At 40.8% G+C, this 27,978-nt stretch overlaps 1 protein-coding gene across 1 annotated transcript in view; it reads right to left on the bottom strand.

Moving 5' to 3' along the window:
* Vwa3b (von Willebrand factor A domain containing 3B) overlaps positions 1-27,978 on the bottom strand; it is a 315,053-nt gene that overhangs the window by 133,975 nt on the left and 153,100 nt on the right. The window contains 1 exon segment of the mRNA XM_087203240.1: positions 1,566-1,691. Within this exon segment, the coding sequence (XP_087059366.1) occupies positions 1,566-1,691 (126 nt within the window).

Raw genomic sequence — 27,978 nt, 5'->3', positions numbered from 1 at the left:
ATGCACCAATTACTTAATTTATGTGCACCTAAGTTTCCTCACCTGTCACATGAGGATAGAAATTATAACTTCCTCTGGAGTTATGAGGAGCAAATGGTCTAAATAGGAGGGGCTACTACTGATCCACAGGAAGTGCTCACTCAGGGGTCATCATTGCTGTCATTACCATTTAGAGAGGGCAGGTCAATCTTCTGAATGCTAAAATTCCAAGTGCTATTCTAAATTACATGAAAGAGCTCTAAACTCAAGACCAGGATATGCAGGTGAACTGAATAATTCCTCATAATATTAATTATGTGAACCCATGTTTACCCTCTACCCCTCAAACAGTCCATACCCCTCTCCTGGCCTGGCCAGCCTTCTACCGTAAGGTTGTAGATCCTGCTCCAGAAGAGCAATGGCCTTCAATAAGATGTGAAAAAATGAATTCAGCCTTCCATGTGGTTATCTGAGGGTGAGTCAGATGATTGCCTGCGACAGTTTGAGTGTGATTCAGTCTACAGGCAAGAGCCCAGGCTAGGCTGTCCATTACTGCTCTCTTCTCGTGGTCCCTCTAAGAGTACATGTCTCTTGGTAGTATCTCCCTTTGACCAGAATTAAGTCTGGGTCCTCTGAATCCTCTGCTCAACTAGGCCTTAACCTATGGGTTTCTATGCTTATATTAGTGAGCTTTCTTGTTCCTGACATTCACAAGTTAAAAGAGGAGAGGTTAAATTTGGCTCATGGTTTTGGTGGATTCAGTCCGTAGTTGGCTGGCTCCAAGGAAGAAATATCACAGCAAAAAGGGTGTGGCAGAGCAAAGCTGCTTAGTTCATGGTGGCCAGGAGGCAGAGCAGGCAAACAGTGCCAGAGAGGAGGTGGCCAAGGACCAGACATAGACCCCAAGGCCATGCCTCCATGACCCAGCCAGACACACCCTGAAGTATGCTCTACCAATCCCCTAGGTGAATCCCAAAGACAGTCAAGGTAACCCTCCACCATAACTGCCACAGTGCTCATCTTTGCACAGCTGAACTTTGGCCTAAGTCCTGCTACATCAGAGTATCCAGAATCCCCTTCCCTTAGTATCTGATCACTTTTGATATCTCATCAGATTCTTCATCCCCACTATCCCTTAGGGGATGTCTGATCACCTTGGCCTGCCTTTAGTAAGGATCCTGTTAGATCAGTTTAGCCAGAATCCTTCTTACCCTGGAAGTTTCCTCTTTGTAATTTTCCATTTATTGACCCTCACCTCTGCTCCTAACCTATAAATTCCCACTTTTCCATGTTGTATTCAGAATTGAGCCCAGTTCTGTACTAAGGCCTGTTTCCCCTCTTGCAATAGTACCTGAGGAATCTTTACTTTAACTACTTTCCAGCTGTAGTTCTTCTGTGACAATTTATAAACATGCATGTTTATGCACACATACACACACACACACACACAAAATAGAATGGCGTTGGAGGCTTTCCTCATAGCTCAGCCAAGGTAATCTCATTGGTTAGAAACACAGAAACAGCCTCTATCTCCAACAGTTGACATTCATAACTCTTTCACACTAGGGACCATAAAAAGCACCCACCCCAGTCTGTTGGGGCCACAGTGGACTTTGGAAGCTCGGTCACCAGACTCTGGACCTGTGCCAGTATGCTACAGGCTTCCTCCATCTCCTTCCAAATGAGAAACACTTCCTCTCTGACTCCAGCCCCTGAAAAGGGAAATACAGTGTGTTAGTCAGCTTTCCTGTTGTTGGGACACAATACCCAACACTCATAACTTAAAGGAGGAGACATTTAATTTGGTTCATGGTTTAGGGGAATCAGTGTATGGTTGGCTGGCTCCAAGGCAGAAATATTATGGTGGGAGGGTCTGGTGGAAGAAAACTGCTCACCTCACGGCAACCAGGAAGCAGCCAGGGAGGGAGATACATCCTCCAAAAGCATGCCCTCAATGCCATATCTCTTCTGACCAGGGCCTATCTCCTAACAATACATTTAACTATGAACTTATCCATGGATTAATCCACTAAGGAGTACAGTGCTCCCATGATTCAATCACTTTCCAAAAGCCCCAGCTCTGAACACACAGACTTTTGGAAAACGTCCTAGATCTAAATCATGACATACAGTGTGAGCAGCCAGCAGAGACTCTCCAGTGGTCCTAGAAGGCCTGGCACATTTCAACCAAGTTTCTAGAACATTTCTGGACATTCAGTTCCACTTCCTCCACTAATTTCTTTCTGAGATTCAGAACTGAAATCCACAAGGAAATATTGCCACCTCCAGAAATCACAAAGGCAGATTTAGAATGTAATAAATTATTATAAATAAAATGTTTGTAGTGCACAAAATATTTAAGATAAATTATAGATAAGGAATCAAAACAGTCAAAATCACTTCATAACATTCAGGGATCCTGTCATACAGGAGGGAAATTCAGCAGTACATGAAAGCAACAATCCCTAAACTTTTCTTAATTTAGCTGAGATTTCCTATTTCTTTGAAACCAACTTTAAGTGTCTTTATTTTATCTAATATGATGGTAATTCTTTGGCCTCCTTTTCTGGACCACTGCTGTCTTAGTAAAGGTTTAGGTTTGGCTGTATGACATTTTAAAATGAGATGGCTTAATTAAAATAGATATCTATGTTTCTCAATCAATGAATCAATAAAAGCTTATTCCATGGGTAAATGAAGTTCTGCCTTTATCAAGGTCCAGGCCCTAACACACTACTGGTTTCCAGGGGTTAAGGAGGGTTTAGAGACATGGGAGGAAATGAATGTGATACTAAAGGTACAATATAAGGGATTTTAACTGTATCAAAATCAAGATTCTGGATGTGATGATGTACTATAATTTTGCAAGGTGTTACTAAGAGGGAAACTGAGTATATTGGTCATATTTATGGCACTTGGAACAAAATACTTGATACATATAACTTAAAAGAAGAGAGGTTTAATTTGGCTCATGGTTTCAGAGGCTTCAGTCCATGGTCAGCTGGCTTCAAGGCAGAAACATCATGGTAGAAGGGCATGATGGAGGAAAGCTGTTCACCTCACAGTAGCCAGATAGGACAGCCCAGGGAATGAAACAGAGGGAAAAGAAGGGATTGAGGACAGGGTACACCCTTCAAAGGTGTGAAATGACCTCTTCCTCTAACTTGGCCCCATCTCCTTATGGCCCATTCAGCTATGATGCATTGAGCCATTGATGAGGTTTAATGTTCTCCGTACATGAGTCTTCAGGGGATACTTCATATTTAAACCATAACACTGGGTAAAGGGTACTTGGGTATCTCTGTATCGTTTCTTTTAACTGTATGTGAAGCTACAATTATCTACAATTAAAAAAATATTTTAAGAGTCTATGCTCTTTCTGTCTTGTTGTTCCACCAGCCTAGCACATCCTCCATCCTTAAAGTCACCTCAGGATTCAAGATGGCCTCTAGGGTCCCAAGTAGCAGTCTTGATTAGTGTCCAGAAGCAGAAGGAACACTGGAAGGGCAAATAAGCACACCCCCAATAGAATCAGTCCCTCTTAAGCACCATTCCCAGGAGTCTCACAGAATAGCTTCATGACTTAACCATGCCCAAAACCTCGGCACAGGGCCCCACTTGGCTCCAAGGGAAACTGGGAAGTGTAGCTTTTTGCAGGTACACTGAAGCCCTAAGTAAAATTGGGGCTATGCACTAAGGAGGAATGGGGTGGGTGGGGTGGAGCACTGGGAATGCCTGCCTCACCTGCTGAGACCTATTCTGCACCCAGCAAGGTCAGCTCAGATGAATGCAGCTGGTGGCCCCTGCACAGACCCATGGTGGGGCTGACAACTCACCAAATCTGCAGTCAAAGATGGTAAGAAAGAGCCCTCCCACTGGCTAGCTGCTCTAAACATGTTTGTGAGAGAGCAAAAAGGAATCTTAGATCATCCTAGTCCCCATTGGAAATGTCAGTAGAGTTTCTTTCAAAAAAAGCAAAAAAAAAAAAAAAAAAAAAAAAAAAGGGCAATCTCTGTGGGCCTTGCAAACCCTGAAGACAGGTGGCTTTACCCACTACTATTTCTGCCCCCAAGCTGAGTCCCTCCCCCTCTCACCAGAGCCTGCTGTGTACATAAGACCCACAGTAAACCCAAGAAGCAACCATGGCTGGAAAATGCCACCCACCCTTTTACAATGACACCACCCTAGAACTACTTAAAGCAGCATGGGGCCCAGCCGGAATCCTTGCCCTGGGGACCATTAATGTGGCCATGCAAATAAGAGTTTGGCAGATGTATTCTTTGGGTTTAAAAACTCCAGTAAAAAGTTTATTTAAACACCACCACCAACAAAAAAACATTCCATGGACTACAGACAGTTGGCTCAGAGACCACTGATAATGTTATCATTAAACCCAACAGCTGAGTCCAAATTCTTTAATTGTAAATTCCTTTCAGAGACACCTGTTTTGTGGCAGGCATTGTACCTGGGCCTTTCATTTCTCCTCACCACAACTCTATGGGAAAATTCTATTCTTGTCCCCATTTTATGGCTGAGTAAACTGAGAGAAAGCAGGTAGACCAGGGTCAAACTAAGAATGAAAGGCAGAATAGGGGGTCAAACCCAGGTAGGAAAGACTGCAGCAACCCAGCCGTCCTGTAGGATTGCCCTGAAAATGGGATGAGGGGGCCTTGCAGCACCCCACCCAAGCTGTTGATGAGACCCCACTGACAAGCTATGGCTTCATAATAGCTCTGCTGCCCTGTAGCCATAGACAGTGACACCAACATTCAGTCTAGGGGCACCTGGAGGTTCATCCACTCAGAGCCAAAGGACTGACCCTAAGCCACCAAGACAGACAGTGACAGACCAGAGTTGATGTTTGTGACTTCTAACATGTAGGAAGATAGGCAGGGCAGAAACCAAGGGACATTGAGACTCTGGCCCTCCTGAAGTCAGCTAGATCAAGTGAGAGGCTATTAATAGCTGTGGGCATGAAGAAGTAGGTGACAAGCCCTGACAGAGATGGATGGTCACCACAGCTTTGCAAGCATCTGCAGCCCAAGGAGAGAAACGTGATGTATGCTGAGCTCTATGCTGGAACTCAAAAAAGTCACACACTGCTGCCAAATGTGAACCCTATGCCCCAGGACACTTGACCACTGGTCCAGTGCCAGCCTTCATGTGAGGTATTAAACAGAAGGATTCTCTCTCAAAAAGTTTCAAATGAGTCAAGGCTTTCCTCTAGACTCATCAGTAACATCTCGACAGCAGGTATGCCACAGGTCAACATCAGAGGAAAAGCTTCCAAGGAAATACAGTTGGCTCTGGACCAGCCAAGGACAAGGAGGTGCATGTCCGGGGCCACAGTGCCCCTTTCTCATGCAGGCAAGAGCTAGGACTGTGAGCACACAGGTTGGTGACTGTACACAGGCAGCTACAGACTGCTGCACTCCCTGATAATCAGAAAGCAAAACTCAAAGCTATCCATTTAATTAACTAGTTTGCTTTATTTTTTTTAAGCTGGTAAAAAAAGAACAATGACAGGACCATAAAAGCATGACTTAAGAGTGCACAGGTTTGTGTTCAAGTTACTCCTCAGGCAGTGAGAAGGGGTGGCCATTTTCATCAGGGTCTCTTCTAAGAGACTTAGCTGGGATATCCTAGCTGCAGCTGAGAGAAAGAGGGAGCCCTGTAGGGAATGGACAAGGTTAGAAGCCAAGGCATAGGAAATATTAGATTCTCCAGACTGAACCAGAGAGGAGAGGAGACAGAAAGAAGCCTGGTGTCTTGACCACCAAGGAACACCGAGCCAAGGCCAGCCTTACACAGAAGCAGCATATGAATCCTCACAGAGACATCTTTGGGGGCTCAAAGAACCCAAGCAGCCCTACCTGCACCTCTAACCTCCCCATTTCCCATAGGATGACAATTTGAAGGCTCACGATAAAATGTTAAGGACACCTGGGAATGCTGTCAGTGAAACTGCTGTTTTCGTTAGCACCTAGTATTGACTGCTCCAAGTAGCTAATTTGACAAGCAAAATGACACCCATGACAGGCAAGTTTTAATGTGGCAGGGGATGAGTTCATGGAGTCCCAACACCAACCTCTCTGCCATATCTTCAGCATCTCATCTACAGTATAGAACCCAGTGGTTACCTTCCAGTAGGTTCATATACTCTTTCTAGGAAAGATGTGTTGAGCATTTACCATATTTTGGATGGGCGCTGTTGGTACCTGGGATGCAGCAGTAAACAGGTGAGCCCAGGGTTCAAGGCTGCCCAAACACTCCCCCAACAATTTGCCTTCATGACCCAGCTCACAATCCTCCCTATCAGGGGCCTTCCCTCCATGCTGTCACTTGTCCCTCCCTTCATCCAAGGCACAGTTCTGACTCCACCACCATCACCCAGGACCCTGGAATCGACCTCCTGCTCCCACTGTCTCCATTCCTGTGGAATGCACCTGCCACCTCCACTCTTCTCTGCCCTCCTGCTGCCAGACACATCTAGGGTCACAGCAGGAGTTGGGCTGTCAGGGCATGAAATCCCCAGCCGGCTGTCACTCCAGCCTCAGGTCCAAAGATCACAAGGAAACACAAGCCCGGTGACAGTGACATTATAAGGATAACCTTGAATCCAGTCTAATTTAAGCTGATCCTTCACAAACACCATTCTTATATTTAGGAGGCAGCTGCTCACCGCACAGCTCATCTCCAGCCCTCCTCCCACTCTTAGCATGCAGGCTCAGGCTGCTGTCCATGCTGGCCTGAGTGGGCTTTACTCACTCAATTCCAAGCATCTCAAGCATAGCGACAATGTCTCTGCTTTCTGTGTGCCCTCAGCACAGGATGCAGTGTTTTCAGTAAGAAGCCCCATCCATCCTTGTGCTTAATTTTTCTTCTGACCAGGGAACAGTTGAGCATTGTTTTCATGGACTTTTCCCGCCTCCTAAGTTCGTTCAGCCCCTCAAAAGTTCCTGTAAGAAAACTCTTCTAAATGGCTTGTAACAGAACAGATCATCTGAGCTATGCCCTGGGTATTTCAGACATTAACAGTGGTTTGTTCTAAAGCTAAAGGCATCTCCTTTTAGTGAGGCAAGACTCCCCCCAGGTACCTGAAATACTATCTTTCCAAGGTCACTATGGAAAAGGCGATTGGAAGACAAGTAAATGTGGCAGTGTCTGTGGGAGAGTTTAAGGCAGCCCCTAGGAGAAAGCAATCCAGAAACAAATCCACTGTTGGCAATTTCCGAATCTCAGGCCACCCTGTGGGTCCTACCATGGGCTCCTTTGTTGGTGGCCCTGTCCCCAGTTGAGTGGAGAGTCTGCTCCTATTTGGTCCTGCACATCCAGGAAACCTGAACAGACCCAGGAAAAGGCAATGTTTTCAGGAAAAAGTAGCACATATTTCTATTTTCAGAAAGCAAAAATAATAAATTTCAAGGTATTAAAAATCTCCAGAGAACTGAAATTACAATGTGGATCCGGTAAAAGGGAGCACATTGCATACATAAAGGAATAGAAAGTGGTGAAATCAGGAGTTTTTGTTGTAATTTAAAGATTTCTAGTCCCTTGAGTGAAATTATGTTAAGATGTTTTGTTGTTGAGAAGTAATTAGACACCTGCTGGCCTGATCGGCCCCACAGCCCTAACCACTAAGGCACAGAGTGGAGCTATACTCAGTCCCACCCCTCAAAAATTAATCATTAATTAACTTAAAGCAAACATAAAGTCATCTCACCATCTGGATAAACATCTAATGTTTTCATGGGCCAATGAATGTATAGGTTTCACAAGGGCCATTAAATTATCTTAGGAGCAAATTTAAATACAAACTATGGGCAGCATGAGCTGTAATCTAATCTGTGAATATGGCCACTCTCCTGGGTCCTCTCTTTCTCTTCTAAGTGAAACTCTATAAAATGCAAATGCAATACAGTCTAATTGTCCAAGAGTTACTTAGCAAACTTGGAAATAACCACCCCTATTTGCAGGAAGAATGCTTCCAATTCAGTAAGAAACTCAAGGCCCAGGTCCTGGGGTGCTTCTAGCAATAAAGGTGACAAAGTTCCAGGCAAAGGATAGAGAATCAATATATAAAGAACAAGTGCAAAAAGAAAAACGATCAATAATGTTTAGTTGAATAAACATATTCTATTTAGAATAAGTTGATACCATTTATAAGACACCACCAACTCAAGGGATGTTTTAATAACATAAGTTCAAGAGAACTCTGAGTTTTCTGAGAAAATTTACAAAAATTGTTGTTTTTCTAGCTTTTCCATCAACAAGCCCAAATTTCTTTTAGTTCTAAGAAATCAACAGTATACAACAACAACAAACAAAATAGTCACTGAGCTGCCCCTCAATTTGTTACCAACCAACTCTGAAGGGAGAGAGAAAGAGAAAAGGCAGGACTATTGTTACGGGAGCAACTACACGCATAGACTCAGCCTCTGTCCCCAGTAACAGCATGGCCACCTGGGGCTGAGTCTCACTCTCACAGTGGGGTCCCGGCCAGGTCATTCTGGAATGAGGAAGTTCTAGGAGGTCAGTGTCTTCAAAGTCACAGGAGACTGACTTGGGAATCAGAAGCTAATTATTTGATAATATCCACTTCTCAGTCAGCCCATCTCCTTGAATCAAGCAGTCAACAGAACTTGCCCAATCCGATACATCCGGGCACTGGAAATATGATGAGTGCGGAAACAGCTCCAGAGGCTCTTTGTGGCTCTTACTCTGGAGGGGTCTTCCCAGAGTGTGGTGCTCAGGACCAGTGTTGGAATCCCTGAAATGCTTGTTAATGAAGGTTCGTAGGCCCCGCCCCAGACTCATACTGAGGGCAGGGCTACAGGAAATGTCGCTCCTAAAAGCCTTTCACAACACAAATTCACAAAGCTTTAATCTAGTAAGTGAGGCAGATATATAACAATTATTACTACACAGCATATTCTTGGAGAAACGAAAAAGAGGTGGGTGATTTCTAGGAGCAATATTTTCATATCCTGATCTCCTTATTTTACCCTATGTAAATGCTTTTTCCCCTGCAAAATACTGGGGACTCTGATATTCCAGTTTCTTAATACTCATTCCAGGCCACCTTCTGCTGACATAACTTACTGCTGTTTCTAAGAGTACTGCTCACTTTAGATATGTCATAATGGCTGCTTCCTACTGATATATGAAAACAAGAGAAAAAGGAAATTAAAATTTATGGTGCACCTACTATGTGTTGACTACTGCTCTGGGAATTTAACAGTCTCATAACAAGGGATCATCATCCCTGATGTACAGATGAACACACTGTGGTTCAGAGCAATTACAGAACTTTAAAAGGGCACACAGCTATGTGGTAAGGTTAGGATTCAACCTCAGGTCTGACTGTCTCCAAAGGCTTCATTCTGTCTTTACCCTAGAATACTGACCTTCCTTCAATACCCTTGTGAGTTTTCATAGGGCAAGATCAATGTCACCAAACCCCATTCATCACGTGTTGGTCACTTTTAATTTCCCTCAAGGAGTTTTCCTAGGATGGAATCCAGCCAGCCTGTAATTCTGATGATGGTTGGTGAGCCATGGCCCAATGGCCAGGGCCTGAGGTGACACTGTGATAAGCGGTTACATGCCTCCACTGGCTCCCCTGTGATCAGAGGGCAGGCCTGTGAGACTGGCTCCCAGAGCTTTCAAAGGTGGGGCTTCTACTATCTACATGTTTGTCTCTACTATGGTTTTGATGTAGTTTGTCCCTTAAGGGTTCATATGTTGGAATCTTGGTTCCCAGTATGGCAACATGAAACATGATGGGACCTTTAAGAGATAAGGGCCAGTGAGAGGGCATTGGGGGCACTGCCCCGGAAAGAGATTAAGGTAGATCTTGTGGGAACTTAGTTCTCATAAGAGAGTTGTTATAAAAGAGCAAGACTAGTTCCTCTTCTAGCTCTGACTTCCTGTCTCACCATGTACTCTGTCCCTCTCTCATGCACTACCACCATGATGCCATCTGCTATGAAATGATGCAAGCAAAGTAGTCCTCACCACCGCCAGAAGTAGGCTATGTGGACTTTTGACCTCCAAATTGTGAACTAAATCTCTTTTCTTTATAAAGTCTCTAGTCTTGGGTATTTTATTATATCAATGGAAAACTGCCTAAGGCATTCTCCCTCATCAAACCATAACTTCCTTGAGGAAAGAATTACGCTTATCTGTTTTTGTGTCTGTTTTTCACAAAATAGCCCTGAATACTTTTAGTTTGTATTAGCCAACTTTCTTGTTGCTAAGACACAATGCAGAATACCCACAACTTAAAAGAAGAATGGCTTAATTTAGCTCACAGTTTCAAGAGATTCAGTCCATGGTCTGCAGACTCCAAGGCAGGAATAACATGGTGGAAGGGTATGATAGAGCAAAGATGCATAGTTAATGGAGGATGGGAAGCAGAGCAGGAAGTAGCACAAGCAAGGAATGGGTAAGGGACAGATATAGTACCTGAGATCACATCTCCATGGCCCACCAGACACTCCCAGAATGTGCCCCATCAACCTGTTAGGCCTTTCTTACTTGAATGAAGTTGACATTCCAGGATTTATAAATAACACAGTGTTCTAGAACAGGCTTCTTTCTTCTTCTTCTCCTCCTCCTTCTCCTTCTTGCCAGTATCAGATTTACTTATTTTATAAGCCTTTATCAAGTTAATTATCATAAATGCAGATTAACAGCCAGACTAACAGGATAAAAAATATATAAAACATATGAAACAATTATACTGATTCTGCTAAAATCCAGAATATCATTGGTAAGTACTTTGAGAAGCTGTACTCTAAGAAAATGGAAAATTCAGAAGAGATGGATAGATTCCTAGATACATATGAACTACCAAATTGAAACAAGAAGATATAAAAATCTCAAATAATCCAGTATCAAGCAATTAAATTGAAGAACTAATAAATCCACTACCAACTAAGAAAAGTCCAGGTCCTGATGGATAAACTACTGAATTCTACAAGAAATTGAGAGACGATTTAACACCAATACTCCTGAAACTCTTTAACAAAATCAAAAGGGAAAAAGCATGCCCAAAGTTGTTCTTGGAAGCAAACATTAGTCTGATTCCAAAAGCAGAAAATAATTCAACCAAAAAAAAGAGAACTACAGGTCAATTTCTTTAATGAACATAGATGCAAAAGTTCCTGATAAGACACTAGCAAACATGATGCAGCAAATCATCAAAAAGATCATCCGTCATGACCAAATAGGATTCATTCCAGGGATGCAGGAATGGCTCAACATATGCAAATCAATAAATGTAACACCACATAAACAGAAGAAGGACAAGAATGACACAATCATCTCAGTAGACACAGAGAAAGCATTTGACAAAATCCAACATGCACTCATGATAAAAAAAAAAAACCTGAAGAAAATAGGTACAGAAAGTCTTTATCTCAATTTGATAAAAAGCCATCCATGACAAAACAATGGCCAGCATCATATTAAATGGAGAGAAGCTGAAAGCTTTCCCTCTAAAATCAAGGTCAAAACAAGGGTGTTTGCTATCACCGCTCCTGTTCAATACAGTTCTCAAAACATTAACCAGAGAAATTAGATGAAAGAAAGTACTAAAAGGAATATGGATAGGAAAGGAGGAAGTTAAACTATTGTTATTTGCAAATGACATGATCCTTTATGTAGAAGACTCCAAAAACTCCACCCAAAGATGCCTAGAATTAATAACAAAACTCATTAGCATAGCAGGATACAAAGTAAACACATAAAAATCAATAGTATTCCTGTACATGAATAATAAACTCACCAAGAATAAGTTAGGGAAACAATACCTTTGACAGTAGCATCAAGAAAAATGAAATACTTAGGAATTTAGCCTAAGCAAAGAAGTTAAAGACCTCTACAATGAAAACTACAGTACTCTGAAGGAGGAAACTGAGTAAGATACCAGAAAATGGTATCCCCTGTAGCTATTCAGGATTTTAGCCAAATCCATTTGACTTTTTAATTTCTAATTCCATAGATATGGATCATTTCTTTCCTTATCTTGGTAAGACTGGCTAAGAGTTTTTCTATTTTGTTTAACCAACTCTTCGATTCATTGATTCTCTGTATTTTTTAGTTTCAATTTCATTAATTTCTGCTCTGATCTTTATAATTTCCTTCCATGTACTAGCTTTGGATTTGGATTGTTCTTGTTTCTTTAGGACCTTGAGGTGCATCATTAGGTTATTTTAATTCACTCTGTTTTTCTGAAGTGGGAATTCACTGCTATAAAGTTCCCTCTTTGGACAGCTTTCCTTGTGTCCCACAGGTTCTGCTATGTCATACTGACATTATTGTTTGATTACAGTAACTGCCTAATTTCTTCCTTACTTTCATCTGTGATCCATTGATTAGTCAAGAGGGTATTGTTTAATTACCATGTGTTTGCATAGTTTCTGTGGTTTCTTTTGCCATTGACCTATAGTTTTGTTGCCCTATGAGCTGATGATATGTATAAGATAACTGATTCTTTTGCATTTACTTAAGTGTTGTTTATGAACTAACATGTGGTCTATTTTGGAGAAAGTCCCATATGCCGCTGAGAAGAATCTGTGTTCTGTTTTTGTTGTTAGATGGAACACTCTGTAGATATCTATTGAGTCCATTTATTTGAATGTTTGGTTCAACTCTAATATTTCTTTGTTGATTTTTTTCATCTAGTTGATCTGTCCATTTGTGACAGTGGGGTATTGAGGTCCCCCATTGCAATTGCACTGGTGTTTATGTGATTTCTGTCCATTAGAGTTTATGAAGTTGGATGTGTTGGTATTTGGTGTGTACATGTTTATAATTGTTATTTCTTCCTGTTGAATTGCTCCCTTAACCAATATGTAGTGACCTTGATTTCTTATGATTAGTTGTGGCTTAAAATCCACTTTGTCTAAAAGTAGGATAGCTACTCCTGCTTTTTTCTAGGTTCCTGTTGCATGGAATATTGTTTTCCATCCTTTTATTTTTAATCTGGGAATTTCTTTTTGAATTAAATGTTGTTTTTGTGCACTTTATATTGTTGGGTTTGTTTCTTGATTCATTCTGAGAATCTGTGTCTTCTGACTGGGGAATTGAGAACATTCACATTGAGAATTATTGCTGAAAAGTGTTGACTTATTTCTGTCATTGCATTATTTCCTGTTGCTGATTTTCTTTCTTTTTTTCCCCTTTTGGTTAGCTCCTCATCCTGACAGGTATTCTTTCTTTTTGACTTACTGCCTCTTTCTAGGATATCATTAAGAAACTTTTATAATGCTTGTTTGCTGGTCGTGAATTTCTTGAGTTGCTCCTTGTCACGAAAATACCTTATTCCTCTCTCAATTTTGAAGGAAAATTTTGCAGGGCACAAAAGTTGGGATTGACAATTGTTATTGGCCTTTTAAGATTTGTATTGAGAAGTCTGCTGTAATTCTAATGAGTTTACCTTTACATGTGATTTATTGCCTTTCTGTAGCATACATACACACACACACACACACACAAAGGAAATTTCTGTGATTTTGAATGTGTGGTTTTCTTCCAGGATCTACAATTTTGGGGCAGTGCCCACATCAAGACATGTTCCTGCTTATGCTGGTAGATTAAGAAGGCACTCAGACTCAATATCTACAGGGGTCCCTTCTGGTGTACTGACCCCCCTGTGCTGGTGTGAATCTGCTTATGATTTATTTCTTCAGTGGTGTGGGCTGGAAATCTACTTAGGATTTTTATCCTGAGTAGTGTGGACACAGCAAATAAATACTCAGAGCTATTAACACTGAAGAACTCCAGACCCCAACAGCCAATGAAGACCAGTAGCAGAGACTCAGTCCCCAGCAGAAATGACCTACAGTGTCTAGCACAAGCTGGAATTGGATGGTGATGGTCAGCAGTGGCAGTGACCAGGAGCTAGTTGTGTCTACATCCAGCATTACCTGCTGTCATCTTAACATCAGGACTGCTAGTACAGGTACCCTTTGCTGATTCACAATTTCCATCTGAATCAAGCAAAAGAGCCCTAGATTAATTAACAACATTTCCAGCCCATTCCCTGACCATGGCTGTCTACCATGGCTGTCTCTCCAGTCACTGTGTGAACATAACACTGGGGTCCCTGAAGTGAAGCTATCCTTGATCTTGCTCTGAGTATCAGGTTCAAACAATCAACCTTTCCCTGGAATGGCCTCTGACCAAGCACTCTCTTCAGGGACATGGCGGGTGCTTGGACCAGAGTCACTTACTAGCTGTTGCCTGTCAAAGGACTTCTATGGAAGCAGAATCCTGAGCTCTCCTTGCAGATCACAACAGCACCTGCTGGTTCTCTCCACCACCAGGTTTCTCCCTGAAGTCCTATTGGAGTCCACAGCTTTCACTTTGTCTCTGTGGATTCTGTCTCCCTTACCCATGAGCCATGAGCTGGGAGCAGGGGAGAAAGTGCCGACAGTCCCTTCCTTTCTCTGTGTCATGTTCTGTCTCTTCAATTTCTCTCTATGTTTTAATTTTCCTGTCATATCCTTCCTGGCTCTTGGGGATATACCTCTCTCTTTTTTTCTTCCCCAAGTTGTTATTTTCCAGTGTCTGGATTCCAAATCTTGGAGAGGCTGGTTGTTGTCGCTTACCACGCCACCATTTTCCAGGAAGTCTAGAACAGCTTTCTTGAAATACTTACTTTTTTTACCATTGTATTGCCAGAGCCCAGCAATCCTTGGACTTTTAAATTAAAAATATGAGTAGATCTCTCACACTGAAATCAGAGCAAGTTCATTCAAATGAAATCAGAAATTTACACCAACTTTGTTTTTCTAGGAATTCACTTTAATTTTTAAAAGATTTTTGAGAAGTTTCTCTCTGCCTCATGTGTTGTTGGATGATGCAGGAAACCTGGATATACTCCATTAAAGTGGTACCTTGTTTGTAAACAAAAGTTTTTTTGAACCGAGGTACTACTGTATTTCAGCACAATTCTAAGAGGCTCATTGCACTTGCCAGGCCAAGACCTGGGTTGAGCCCACCACTGCCCAGTGCCAAGGAAGAATGACAATGAACAGGCCACACCATGGCTGGCTGCCAAAATAATACAAGGAACCCAGGCCATGAGCCCAAGAAGGGAGTAGGAATACAGGGGCTCCCTGCCCTTAGCTCTCAGTTAGAAAGCTAAACGCACACAGACATTAGAAAGGGTGTCAGTAAGGGAGGAAGACAGTGGAGGTGCAGGTGGAGGTTTTGAGTTAACTGGGAACTTGGTTATGGGGGAAAAAGGAACAACTCTAAATCACAAAGCAGAAGCAAAATTGAAATTGGAAGTCTGGAGTTCTCTGACTGGGAACTTTGCCTTTTATACCTTTTGAATCTCTCTTTCTCACCCCTAGTGAGAGTCCCAAGCCCACAGAAAGTGTTTGATGCCTGTTAACTAAGCAAAAAGCCTGCCTTAGAGCAGTGATAAGAAATTCATGGTGCTTCATTCTCAGAAGGAGCAGGACTTTGAAGTAATTAAAAGTCTCTCAGCCTAGAAAACTGTAATGTGGCAACAATTCTGGAAGTACCCCTGCTCCACTGAATTAAACTGAATTCTGGGGAGAAGGAAAGAGACGTTGGAGAGAACCTCCTGCTGTCCATATAAACAGCCATAAACAGACATCAACCAGTGCTTCTGAATTAAATCAGAGATTAGAAACAAAGAAGCAATGCCAAGCCTCAGCAATGGGCAGTAAACTCTAAATTCCTAATTAAAGATCACAAATGTCTGCCAGGAACAGGATTTGGTTATTTTTTCTCTTTAAAAGAGTGGCCTGATGTATGCTCAAGTGAATACAATGTAGTTTTAAACTATTTAGTCTTTGTTCATGCATTTTTCTACACACACACACAACACACAGAGTTCCCAACAGTGGAACATCCAAAGTTTTACAGCTACAACATTTTTGTACTTAAAAAGAATGCTGGCATTTTGCCAAACATACTGGACACAAATAAGAAATAGGCTCAGAAAAACATTCTCTTTTGCTATTTTACCTAATACTTCTTTTCATTTATTCATTGTGAAGCCCTTTCCCCATCTCTCACTCTCTCTCTCTCTCTCTCTCTCTCTCTCTCTCTCTCACACACACACACACACACACGAGCTCCAGTGGTGACCACAGGGAATCTTCTTTTGTTGTGTTGGTTCTGATCAGTGAACAAGGGCTGATAATTAAAGTCTCTTGGCCTAGTAAGTACTGTGCAGTGAGGGACCAAAGCCCAGGACATTCTTGGTGCACAGAGCACTGGAAGGTTGATTAGTGATGTCTGCCATGCCAGAGGGCCCAGAAGAGCAAAGTGTGCCTGCCCTGTTGCTCCACCCTGGCCTACTGGAACCATGAAAGGGTTCTGAGCTGTTGGTACTTTGGGTTGTACAGGAAACTGTGTGAAAGCACCAATTGTTTGCAGTGTGTCTCTTCCTCCCCAATATAAGACAGGAGGCTCTGGCTTGAAGTGGGAGCCCAGGGCTGGGAGCACAGATTTCAGTCCTGGTGCTCATGCTAGCACTCAGCTCCTTGGATTTCCAACCTGGAAGAATCTGACATAATAGAACATCACAAGTCCCTCAGCCTCATGGATCAGCCCAAACCATGAGCTGGCTGAATTAGTGCCACAATTCTTTACTTTTATTTAGCCTGAGATAGACTCCCCAGTGATGACTTTGTTCTAATATAATTTTACAAATCTTTATTTACTATTTCACTTTAAATTTTTTTTCATAATAAAATAGGAAAAGAGAACCAAAAATAGAAGATGAAGCCTGCTCCGAAGCTGAAATCAGAGCTTTTTCCTTTCAAAGAAGGAGACCAAAAACCACTAAATAGACCCTCCCTCTGAAGCCTCAGGACTTTCATAGACTAATGAGCCAGCTTCCCAGAGGATTAGGAAAGCAGCCTTTAAAGACACAGCCCTTGGAAAGCACCAGCAAGCTTCCTTCTAAAACTTAATAAGCCCAGCTCACAACTTGGAACAATCCATCTCTACCAGAAGGCCTCTTGGAATTGAAAATTATCTGTAAATATTCTTGCAGCATTTTAAGGCTCTCACTGAGCTCAGTCATTAGAGAGAAGTGGGTGAAGCCAAGCCTAGAAAGGACCCCATAGTATAGCCCTGCTCACCATTAAGTAGGATCCCACCTTTGGGAGGATGACGGTTGTTCCTGACCTTCTCAAAAGGTCCCAGTAGCTAACCCTATCAAATGTGACAAAACACATAAACCAACAGGTCCAAGAAGCTCAAGGAACCCAAGGTACAAGGTATCTGTCATTACGGTTTGATGGGGAGAGGTACTTAGTGATATGTTTTGCTCTTGAAAAGAAATAATGAGAGGCTTCAGAAAACAGAGACAAAAATAGGAGGGAACACAGGGGAGGAGGAATGCTACCTCCAGTCAGAAGACAGCAGTGGGAGGAAAAGGGGAGCTAAATTTTCTTACAGATTAATGTGGGGTGACCAGATACAGTGCAGGCAAAGAGAGGCTCCCAGAGGACAGTGGGATGGAAAGGTTTGGATTTTTCCCTAGAAATGCAGGGAATCTGGGGGCAAAGAACAAAGGCACAGAATCAAAGGTAAGAGAAGATTTTCCTTGATTCTCTGATAGGGGAAGGCATCACCATTACTCTAAGTCACAGTCTGCAAGACTGCTCAGAAAGATTGCTAAAGCAGGATATATGTCCACACATGGATGAATGGATGAAGAAAACATGGCATTCATATACCATGGGGCACTGCTCTGCCATAAAGAAGGATAAATTTGTGGGAAAACAGATGCACCTTGAGACCATAGTATTAAATTAAATAAATCAGACACACAAGCTTGAATAACACAGGCTTCTCTGAGAACTTTAAAGTACAAATAAAGAGCAAAATAGTAGATAGATAATAGGAAATAGGGAGATAGATCTTTTCCAAATAGGGTGCGCACGCCCTACCAAGGTCCCGAGTCCTGTGGAACACAACGAATCAGCCCGCGCCCTGGCAACAATCCACTGGACAACCCCCCCTGCTCCTCTGTACAGCCACATAGTTCCACACTACAAAGACACAGAGGACACTGAACCACCAGACAATGGTACTGAGTCCCGCTGCTCCTGGCCCAGAGGTAGGGGCTTTCCAGCCACCATCCCTCCCACCACTCCCATCCCAGAGGTAGGGGCTTCTGAGTTGCCATCCCACTGCTCCTGGTCCAGAGGAAGGGGCTTCCTGGCCACCATCTCTCCAGCTGCTACCAGCCCACAGGAAAGGCCTTTTGGGCCACCATCCCTACCTCTGCTCCTGGCCCCTGTCCCACCTCTCCCAGATCAGAGGCGGTAATCCGTGCAGGCGCCAACAGCCCCCGCCCCCCAGTCAAAATGAGAAAACACGTAAATAAGTCTCAAAACCAGACTTCCAGATCACCAACAGCAACCACAAAGGGAAATGAGATGGAACACTCTGATACTCAACCACCTGGACCCACTGAACTGGCAACAAAAGGGGATCTGGAAAAAATGAAATCAGAAATAATTTCTCAGTTAACAGGATAAATTGTGCCCCTAGTGCAAGACATGATTAATAAATCTAGAGAGGAGCTCAGGAACATGATGGAATCCCAACATAGGAAACAAATGGAATTCATAAAACAGATGCAAATAGATTTCTAGGACATGAAAAACTCCATTGGAAGTCTACACAGCAGAATGAGCCAATGTGAGGACAGAATTTCAGATATAGAAGATAAGATTGTAATTAGTGACCAGGAAAAGAAAAATTGCTTCAAAATTATAAGGGAACATGAGAAATCAATCCGGCAGCTGCTAGATGATGCAAAGAAGGATAACATAAGACTGATTGGAGTCAATGAAGAAACAGGAGAGAGTGCAGATGACATAAAAAAAAAAAAACTCTTCACAGAAATAACGGCAGAAAACTTCCCAAGCAGAGGAAAAGAGCTTGACATACAGATAAGTGAGGCATATAGGACTCCAAATAGCCTTGATCAAAAAAAAAATCTACACACAGGCATATAATTGTTAAGATTCCAGAAACTCAACAGAAGAACAAAGTTCTCCAAGCAGTCAGAGAAAAGAAACAAATCACATACAAAGGAAAACCCATCAGAATCACAGCAGACTTCTCAACACAAACCATCAAGGCAAGAAGAGCTTGGAGTGACATATTCCAAGCCCTAAAAGAAAACAGCCTCCAACCCAGATTGATGTACCCTGCAAAACAATCTTTCAAAATTGATGGAGAAATAAGATACTTTCATGACAAAGAGCACCTCAGGAACTTCGTGAATACCAAACCAGCACTCCAAAGAATTTTACACAGTATCCTAGGAACAGACATTGAGGATCACAACCCCAGGAAGCAAAGCAGAATGAACCCATCTGGCATGACAAGAAATTAAACGGAAAGGGGGAGAACCCAACAAAAAGAAAAAGTCATGGCAATGACAAGTCAATACATTTCCGTTATAACCATCAATGTTAATGGTCTCAATTCACCAATCAAAAGAAATAGACTGGCAGAATGGGTCAAGAAGCAAAATCCAACAATATGCTGCATACATGAAACACACTTAATTCAAAAGGAAACTCTAGACTGAAGGTTAAAGGTTGGAAAACAATACTCCATGTGATTGGAACCTGAAAAAAATCAGGAGTAGCTATCCTCTTGGCAGATTAAGTAGATTTCAAACCAACACTGATTAAGAGAGACAAAGAAGGACACTACATCCTTGTAAAGGAAGAATCCAAGAGGAAGAGATGACAATCATAAATATCTATGCACCAAACACTAGTGCACCCAACTATATAAAACAAATACTAATGGACATGAAAAGTCATATATGCACAATGCAATTGTAGTGGGGGACCTCAACACCCCACTGTCACAAATAGATAGATCAACTATACTAAAAATAAGTAATGAAATACTAGAACTCAATCGAACTCTTGAACAAATGAACTTAACAGATGTTTACAGAGTCTTCCACCCCACAAAATCAGAATACACATTGTTCTCAGCTGCACATGGCTCATTCTCCAAAATAGACCACATACTAGCTCATAGAACATGTTTAAGTAAGTGCAAAGGAATTGAAGTTATCCCCTGTATATTATCAGACCATAGTGAGATGAAATTGGAGATCCATAGCAAAAGAAACTCAGAAAATTTCATAAACACGTGGAAATTGAACAACACACTTCTGAATAACCAATGGGTCACACAGGAAATTAAAGAAGAAATCAGACAGTTCCCACAATTAAATGACAATGACAATACAACATAACGGAATCTATGGGACACAATGAAAGCAGTCTTATGAGGGAAATTCATAGCAGTGAATATGCATATTAGGAAAACAGAAGGAGCCCAATTAAACAACCTGATGCTGAACCTCAAGCTTCTAGAAAAAGAAGAGCAGGACAACCCCAGAGCTCATACAAGGGAGGAAATTATAAAGATCAGAGGAGAAATCAATGCAATGGAGACTAAGAGAACAATACAAAAAATCAATGAAGCCAAGAGTAGGTTCTTCAAAAGAACCAACAAAATTGACAAACCCTTACCCAACCTTATCAGAAAAAGGAAAGAAAAGGCCCAAATCCATGCAATTAGGAATGAAAAGGGTGAAATTATAATAGACCCAGCAGAAATCCAGAGGATCATCAATACCTACTTCCAGAACCTATACTCCAATAAAATGGACAACACAGAAGAAATGGACAGATTCCTAGATACATATGAATTACCAAAGTTGAATGAAGAAGATCTAAAAATTCTGAACAACCCAATATTAACCAATGAAAATGAAAATGTAATTAAAAACTTATCAACTAAGAAAAGCCCCGGCCCTGATGGCTTCACTGCTGAATTCTACAAGACATTTAGAGAGGAACTGCTGCCACTACTGTTTAAACTCTTCAATGAAATTGAAAGGGAAGCAATACTCCCAAATTCATTCCTGGAAGCAAGCATCACCTTCATCCCCAAAGCAGAGAAAGACCCAACCGAAAAGGAGAACTATGGGCCAATCTCGCTAATGAACATAGATGCAAAAATCCTTAATAAGATAATGGCAAACAGAATGCAGAAGATCATGAAGAAGATCATACACCCTGATCAAGTGGGGTTCAACCCAGTGATGCAGGGATGGTTTAATATACGCCAATCAATCAATGTAATACACTATATCAATAGAGCCAAGGACAAAAACCATATGATTGTCTCCATAGATGCAGAAAAAGTATTTGACAAAATCCAACATGTATTTATCATAAAAACCCTACAAAAAATTGGAATAGATGGTCTCTACCTCAATCTGATAGAAGCCATCTATGAAAAACCAACAGCCAATATCATACTAAATGGTCCAAAACTGAAATCCTTCACACTACAATCAGGAAGAAGACAAGGATGTCCACTATCACCACTCTTGTTCAATATAGTTTTGGAAACATTAGTCATGGCAATTAGACAAGAGAGAGAAATAAAAGGAATAAAGATAGGAAATGAAGAAGTCAAATTGTCATTCTTTGCAGATGACATGATACTCTATATAGAAGACCCCAAGAACTCCACCAAAAGTCTTCTAGACTTAATAACCAAATTCAGTCAAGTAGCTGGTTACAAGGTCAACACACAAAAATCAATAGCTTTCCTCTACACCAATGACAGACTCACTGACAAAGAAATAGGGCAAATAATTCCTTTCACAATAGCATCCAAAAAACTGAAATACCTAGGAATCATCCTAACAAAAGAAATCAAAGACCTCTTCTCTGAAAACTATGGCACTCTGAAAAGAGAGATTGAAGATGATATCAGAAAATGGACAGATATCCCCTGCTCCTGGGTAGGAAGGATTAATATAGTGAAAATGGCCATACTTCCAAAACTGCTCTATAGATTCAATGCAATCCCAATTGAAATCCCAGCAGCATATTTCAGGGTCCTTGAGAAAACAATCCAAAAATTCATTTGGATCGAGAAGAGACTCAGAATAGCAAAAGCAATTCTAGGTAACAGAGACATGGCAGGGGGTATCACAATCCCCAACCTGCAACTCTACTACAAAGCTACTGTGATAAAAACAGCATGGTACTGGCAAAGAAACACACCTGAGGACCAGTGGAACAGATTAGAAGATGCAGAAACAACACCAGACACACTCAACCATCTCATCTTCGATAAAGGAGCCAAACACCCTCACTGGAGGAAAGATAGCCTCTTTAATAAATGGTGCTGGAAAAATTGGGCTTCAACTTGCCAAAGATTAAAACTAGACCTATATCTCTCACCATGCACTAAACTAAAATCAAAATGGATTAAAGATCTAAATATTAAAATAGAAACTCTGAACCAGTTGGAACAGAGGTTAGGTAGAACCCTTGAAGACATAGGTGCAGGAAAAGATTTTATGAACAAAACCTCAGTTGCCTGTGAACTAGCACAAACAATCAACAAGTGGGATCTCTTCTTATTAAAAGCCTTCTGCTCAGCAAGAGAAACCACCAACAGTGTGAAGAGACAACCCACAATGTCGGAAAAAATCTTCACCTGCTCTTCCTCAGACAAACGTCTACTATCTCAAATCTATAAAGAACTTAAAAAGATCAGACCTCCCAAATGTAAAGACCCAATCCAAAAATGGGCATCTGAAATGAACAGACATTTCTCAGACAAAGAAGTAGAAATAGAAAATAAATACATGAAAAAATGTTCAACATTACTGGTCATTCGAGAGATGCAAATGAAAACAACGCTGAGATTCCACCTCACTCCAGAAAGAATGGCTGCTATCATGAAATCAACCAATAACAAATGCTGGTGGGGCTGTGGGGAAAGAGGAACCCTGCTCCACTGCTGGTGGGAGTGTAGACTGGTGCCAGCACTGTGGAAATCAGTATGGAGATACCTCAAAGAACTAGGACTGGAAGTCCCATTTGACCCCACTATTCCACTGCTGGGGATCTTCCCCAAAGAATTAAAAGAATCATACCACAGTGATATATGTGCGCCCATGTTCATAGCAGCACAGTTTGTAATAGCTAAAACTTGGAAACAGCCCAAATGCCCATCAACTGGAGACTGGATAAAGAAAATGTGGGGGTTTTTTAAATAAAATGGAGTACTACTCAGCCATAAAAAATGAGAAAGTAGAGACATTTATAGCTAACTGGATGTACATTGAGGCAATACTTAAGTGAAATGAATAGGACACACATGTATAAATACCGAATAGTTTCTCTGGTGTGAGAAACTGAAAGTGTAAATAAGGACTAAATGTATAATAGGTAATGTGAAATAGGAAGAAAAGGGGCAAAGGGGAAGGAAGTGGGAGGGCTAGGGGAAAGGATAGAAGGGAATGAGATTAATATGAGAAAACGGAAAAATAGGAACAAAATCTTTGTAAATAGGGAGGAATGGAGGGGTTGAAGGGAGGGCTGGGCAATGGTGAAAAATAGGAACCAAGAGAGATTACGTAAAGGTGCAAATTTCCAATGATGAATGTCATTATATTGTATACCTAAAATGTACCAATGATTAGAATGAATAATCGATAATGCAAAATAGGAAGAAAAGGTTCAAAGGGGTAGGGGTAGTGGAAGGGGCAGAGGAAAGGAGAGAAGGGAAAGGAAAAACGATGAGAAATGGAAAAAATGGAAATAAAGTCTTTGTAAATAGGGAAGGGAGGGCTAGGAATGGGGAAAAAATAAGAACCAAGATGCATTATGTAAAGGTACAATTCCCAATGAGAAATGTAAGTGTGTTGTATACCTACAATGTACCAAAAAAAGAATTTAAAAAAAAAACAAATAGGAAGAGATGGAGGGAGAAGGGAGGGAAGGGAAGGGGATCTAAAAAGAATTAAGATGTGTTATGTCCATGTACCAACTATCCACACAGAATGTGATTATTATGTACTGCAAACATGGACTCATAATAAGAAGAAAGCCAGCTGGCTCAGTAGGGACTCTGAACTCAGTCTCCTTTCTGTCCTCTGTCTTCATGTTTTTGACAGCCAAAAAAGATGGGCTCTTAGGCAGTAATGTAAGAACTACTTAGTGCACTATTTAACGAGCCACTCTAAGCAGCAAATACCAACTGTGGCAAAACATGGAAAAACACAGCCCCAGAAAAACAAATAGGGAAAAACTAAATTGAGGGAGGAATTTCTCCAAGGAAGTAACGCATCTATAACAACCCAAAGTAAACACAGATTAAATAAATGGTTGTATATATCTATTTTTGACTTTGCAGTGTAGCAAGAAAAAAGACAAAATTGTCCTCAAACTGCAACTACTTTTTTTTTCCCAAGAGGAAGTAGTTCAGGTAAAAAATCACTCCAAAATCAAAGGTCGAAAAGGTGGTAATAACTTACACATAATTCATTTATTTGCAGATACTATGACAACTTATTTGTCAAGCCTGTTAAAAGAAATCCAGATTTCTACACTTATCTATTTAATAATAAGTACCAATCAGGATTTGTGTCAAGTTATTCAAGTGATTTGTCTAGACTCTACTAATTACAGCCCCAAAGTAGTTACATGACGGGGTTGAAAAGATGAAGTAGCCAGGAACACATTCTGCCTTTTTTTTTTTTTTTGATATCGGGGATCGAGCCTTTTTAAAGCCTAACCCCCTAAGAAGTGTTAGGGCTTACAAATCAAGTAATTTTGAAAAAGCAGCGGTTAGAGATACTTTTTCCCAGACTAAAAGGAGACTGCTGTTGGAATCCTATTCAGGACGTCTTTCCCTGCCTGCCTATTCAATTCTGTCCCCCATGTTTCATGTCTTATACCTAGGCCTTTGATGCACTTTGAATTGATTTTTGTACAAGGTAAATTGAACAGACACTTCTCAAATCACCAAGAAGTCCATGAAAAAATATCCCATATCTTTAGCCACTGGGGCACTGTAAATCAAAACTACACAGGGCCAGGGATTTAGCTCAGCGGTGCCACTGCCTGCCTTGCAAGTGCAAGGTCCCAAGTTCAATCTCTGGTACAAAAAAAAAACCTACACAGAGATTCCATCTCACCCCAGTCAGAATGGCTATCAACAGGAGTACAAAACAAAACAATAAAGGCTGGCAAGAAGCAGAGCGGAAAAGAAACCTTCTACATTGTCACTGAGAATGTCAATTAGTATAACCACTATGGAAATCAGTATGGAGGTTCCTCAAAAACTAAAAATAGAATTATCATTTGATCCAACTCTATCACTCCTCAGTATATTCCCAAAAGAAATTAAGTTAGCATGCATACCCATGTTTATTACAATGAAATTCATAACAACTAAGCTATGGAAACAGCCTAGATGCCTGTCAACAGATAAATGAATGAAGAAAATACGGCAAAACACACAGTGGAATACTACTCAGCCATAATAAGCATGAAATCATGTCATTTGCAAAAAACAAATGTATGGAACTGGAGACCATTGGTTTAAGCAAAGACTTAAGCCAGACTCAATATTAGATATCACATGTTTTCTCTCATATGTGGAATTTAAAAGAAAATTAAAAGAGATGGCATGAATGTAGAAAGGAGACTATTCAAGAAGAGGGAGATTACAGGGAGAGAGAAGGGGCAATAGGACTATGAAAATGATCAAAGTAGAAACTCACTATTATGTATAATTAACACACACTAATAAAAGGTTTAAAAATAAGAGAGACTGCCTTGACCTGGGAGTGAGGAAGAGAGCTCCTGGCAAAAGGCGAGAACTGTCTTCCAGTTCTTTGTAGAAAACCCTGGGAAGAAAGCTGCATGGGGAATCCAGGAGGTGGGGCAGAATTTGTAGTAGATTCTCACACCCAAAGCCAGGCAAGGGAGCAGTGGGGAGCTGGGGTTAATTTTTTATAGGATAAAAGGGAACTGGGTCTTCATTTTGATTATTATGGACTTCTGCATTAATTTTGAATTTTTAAATATTGTGTTAAATTTTTATTTATTTCAAGTTGGGCATAGTTGCACATGCCTATAATCCCAGCACTTTGGGAGGCTAAGGCAAGAAGATTGTCTTTTTTTTTTTTTTTGCTACCAGGGGTCGAACTCGGGACCTTTTGCTTGCAAGGCAGGCACCAGAACCACTGAGTTAAATCCCCAGCCCAAGAGGATTCTTGATAAGTGTAAGTCCTACTTAGGTAACTTAACACGTTCCTTCCAGCCTGAACCACGGTGGTACAAACAGATCTAATCACTTATCGGTCTTTTTATTAATAAAATTAAAAGTCTATAAAAGGACCAAATCTACAAATTTCCAATGATAAATGTCATTACATTGTATACCTAAAATGTATCAATAAAATTAATTTTTTTTAAAAGACAGCATAAAAAAGGACCAAATCTAGTGAGTTGCTTGAAATTGAATAATTGCTGCCCAAATATAAATATTATTTAATACTACTTACCAACTAAAATTACTACAATAATCAACAAAATTATCAGTTTATCAATAATTAGTTTATCAATAATTAGTTCTCTAAATTTTAACATGGAAATCTTACAAGTACTCCATTGCTGGTGTATATAATGTATGTTTACAACTGCTGTACCACAAATTAGCTATATTACAATTTTTTATACCAGTTTAATGTTTTCATTGAGGAACTGTAATATGATGACATCTGGTCTGCTAACTCAATACCTTTCTTTGCATTATTGTAGTCAAAGACCCCCTGAGAAGCAGTACAAGCCCCCCAATGGGACAATCATGCATGTACCACCAGTGGTTCAAGCTGGCAGGAATGATCCAATTCAAATCAGAGTCACCCAGCAGTGAGGCATACATATCATACCCCTGCCATGAATCTATTAATGAGGTCCTGTCTTAAAAATTTTTTAAAAGGGAGGCCTGGGGACATAACTTGATGGTAGAGAGTTCCCTGGGTTTCATCCCTAGTACCACAAAAGATATTTATTTCCACAAGTACATGAAATGATGCTCAACATTATTAATCATTAGGGAAATGCAAAGCAAAGCACAATAATACATCATCTTATCACCTTTAGTTACTGTTAAAATATAGAAAATAAAAAAATGTTGGCAAGGATGTGGAACAACTGTACACTGTTCATGGAGATGTAAAATGGTACAGCCACTACAGAGAACAGTATGATAGTCCCTCAAAAAAATTAGAAATAGAATCACTGTACATGATCTCTCCCACTCATGGGTATATATCCAAAATAATGGAAAGCAAGGTCTCGGAAAGATATTTGCACAGCCAAGATCATAGCTGAATTATTCACAATAGCCAAAAGGTGGAGCAATGCAAGTGTCCACTGGTGGATGAATAGTTAAATAAAATGTGGCATATACATAATGTATAATATTACTCAGAAAGGAAATTCTGACTCATGCTATAAATGACTCATGAGGACAATGTTAGGTGAAATAAGCTAGTCATAGAAGGACAGATGCTATATGATTCCACTTATTATGGGGTACCTAGTGTAGTTACATTCAAAAGTTCAGAAAGTAGAATGGTTGTTATGCACTGTGGGAGGGCAAGTAGGGTTCTATGATTTAAATGTATGTGGCTCCCCAAATTCATATTGAGACCTAATAATTAATAGGATGGTATTAAAAAGTGAGATCTTTGGAGAAGTAATTAATAAGGGTATTGATTAGTGCTTTTTAAGTTTAGATATGGAATATCCCCAAAAGTCTCATGTGTTCAGAGGCGGGGCTTTGGAAGGTAATTGGATCATGGAGGCACTATACTCATCAGTGGGTTAATCCATTGATGAGCTCATAACTGAAGGTGCTGTTAGAAAGGAAGGCCCTGTTGAAGAAGGCATGACCTGAAAGAATCTATTATTGTCCCTGGTTCTTTTCTCTTTCTCTCCTTCCTGGATTGGCATGGGTTGAACAACTTTTCTCCACCATGCAATTTCTGCCTGGGAGCCAAATAACCATGGACTGAATCCCCTGAAACCATAAGTTAAAATAAACCTCTCTTCCTTAAATTTTATATAACAA

This window comes from Heterocephalus glaber, unplaced genomic scaffold (assembly GCF_053883595.1).
Source record: "Heterocephalus glaber isolate CG9 unplaced genomic scaffold, H.glaber_assembly_v1.0 deba00000470, whole genome shotgun sequence".
Taxonomy (NCBI): Eukaryota; Metazoa; Chordata; class Mammalia; order Rodentia; family Bathyergidae; genus Heterocephalus; species Heterocephalus glaber.
Note: the sequence above shows the minus strand (reverse complement) of the source record. Positions and strands in the feature narration are given on the sequence as shown.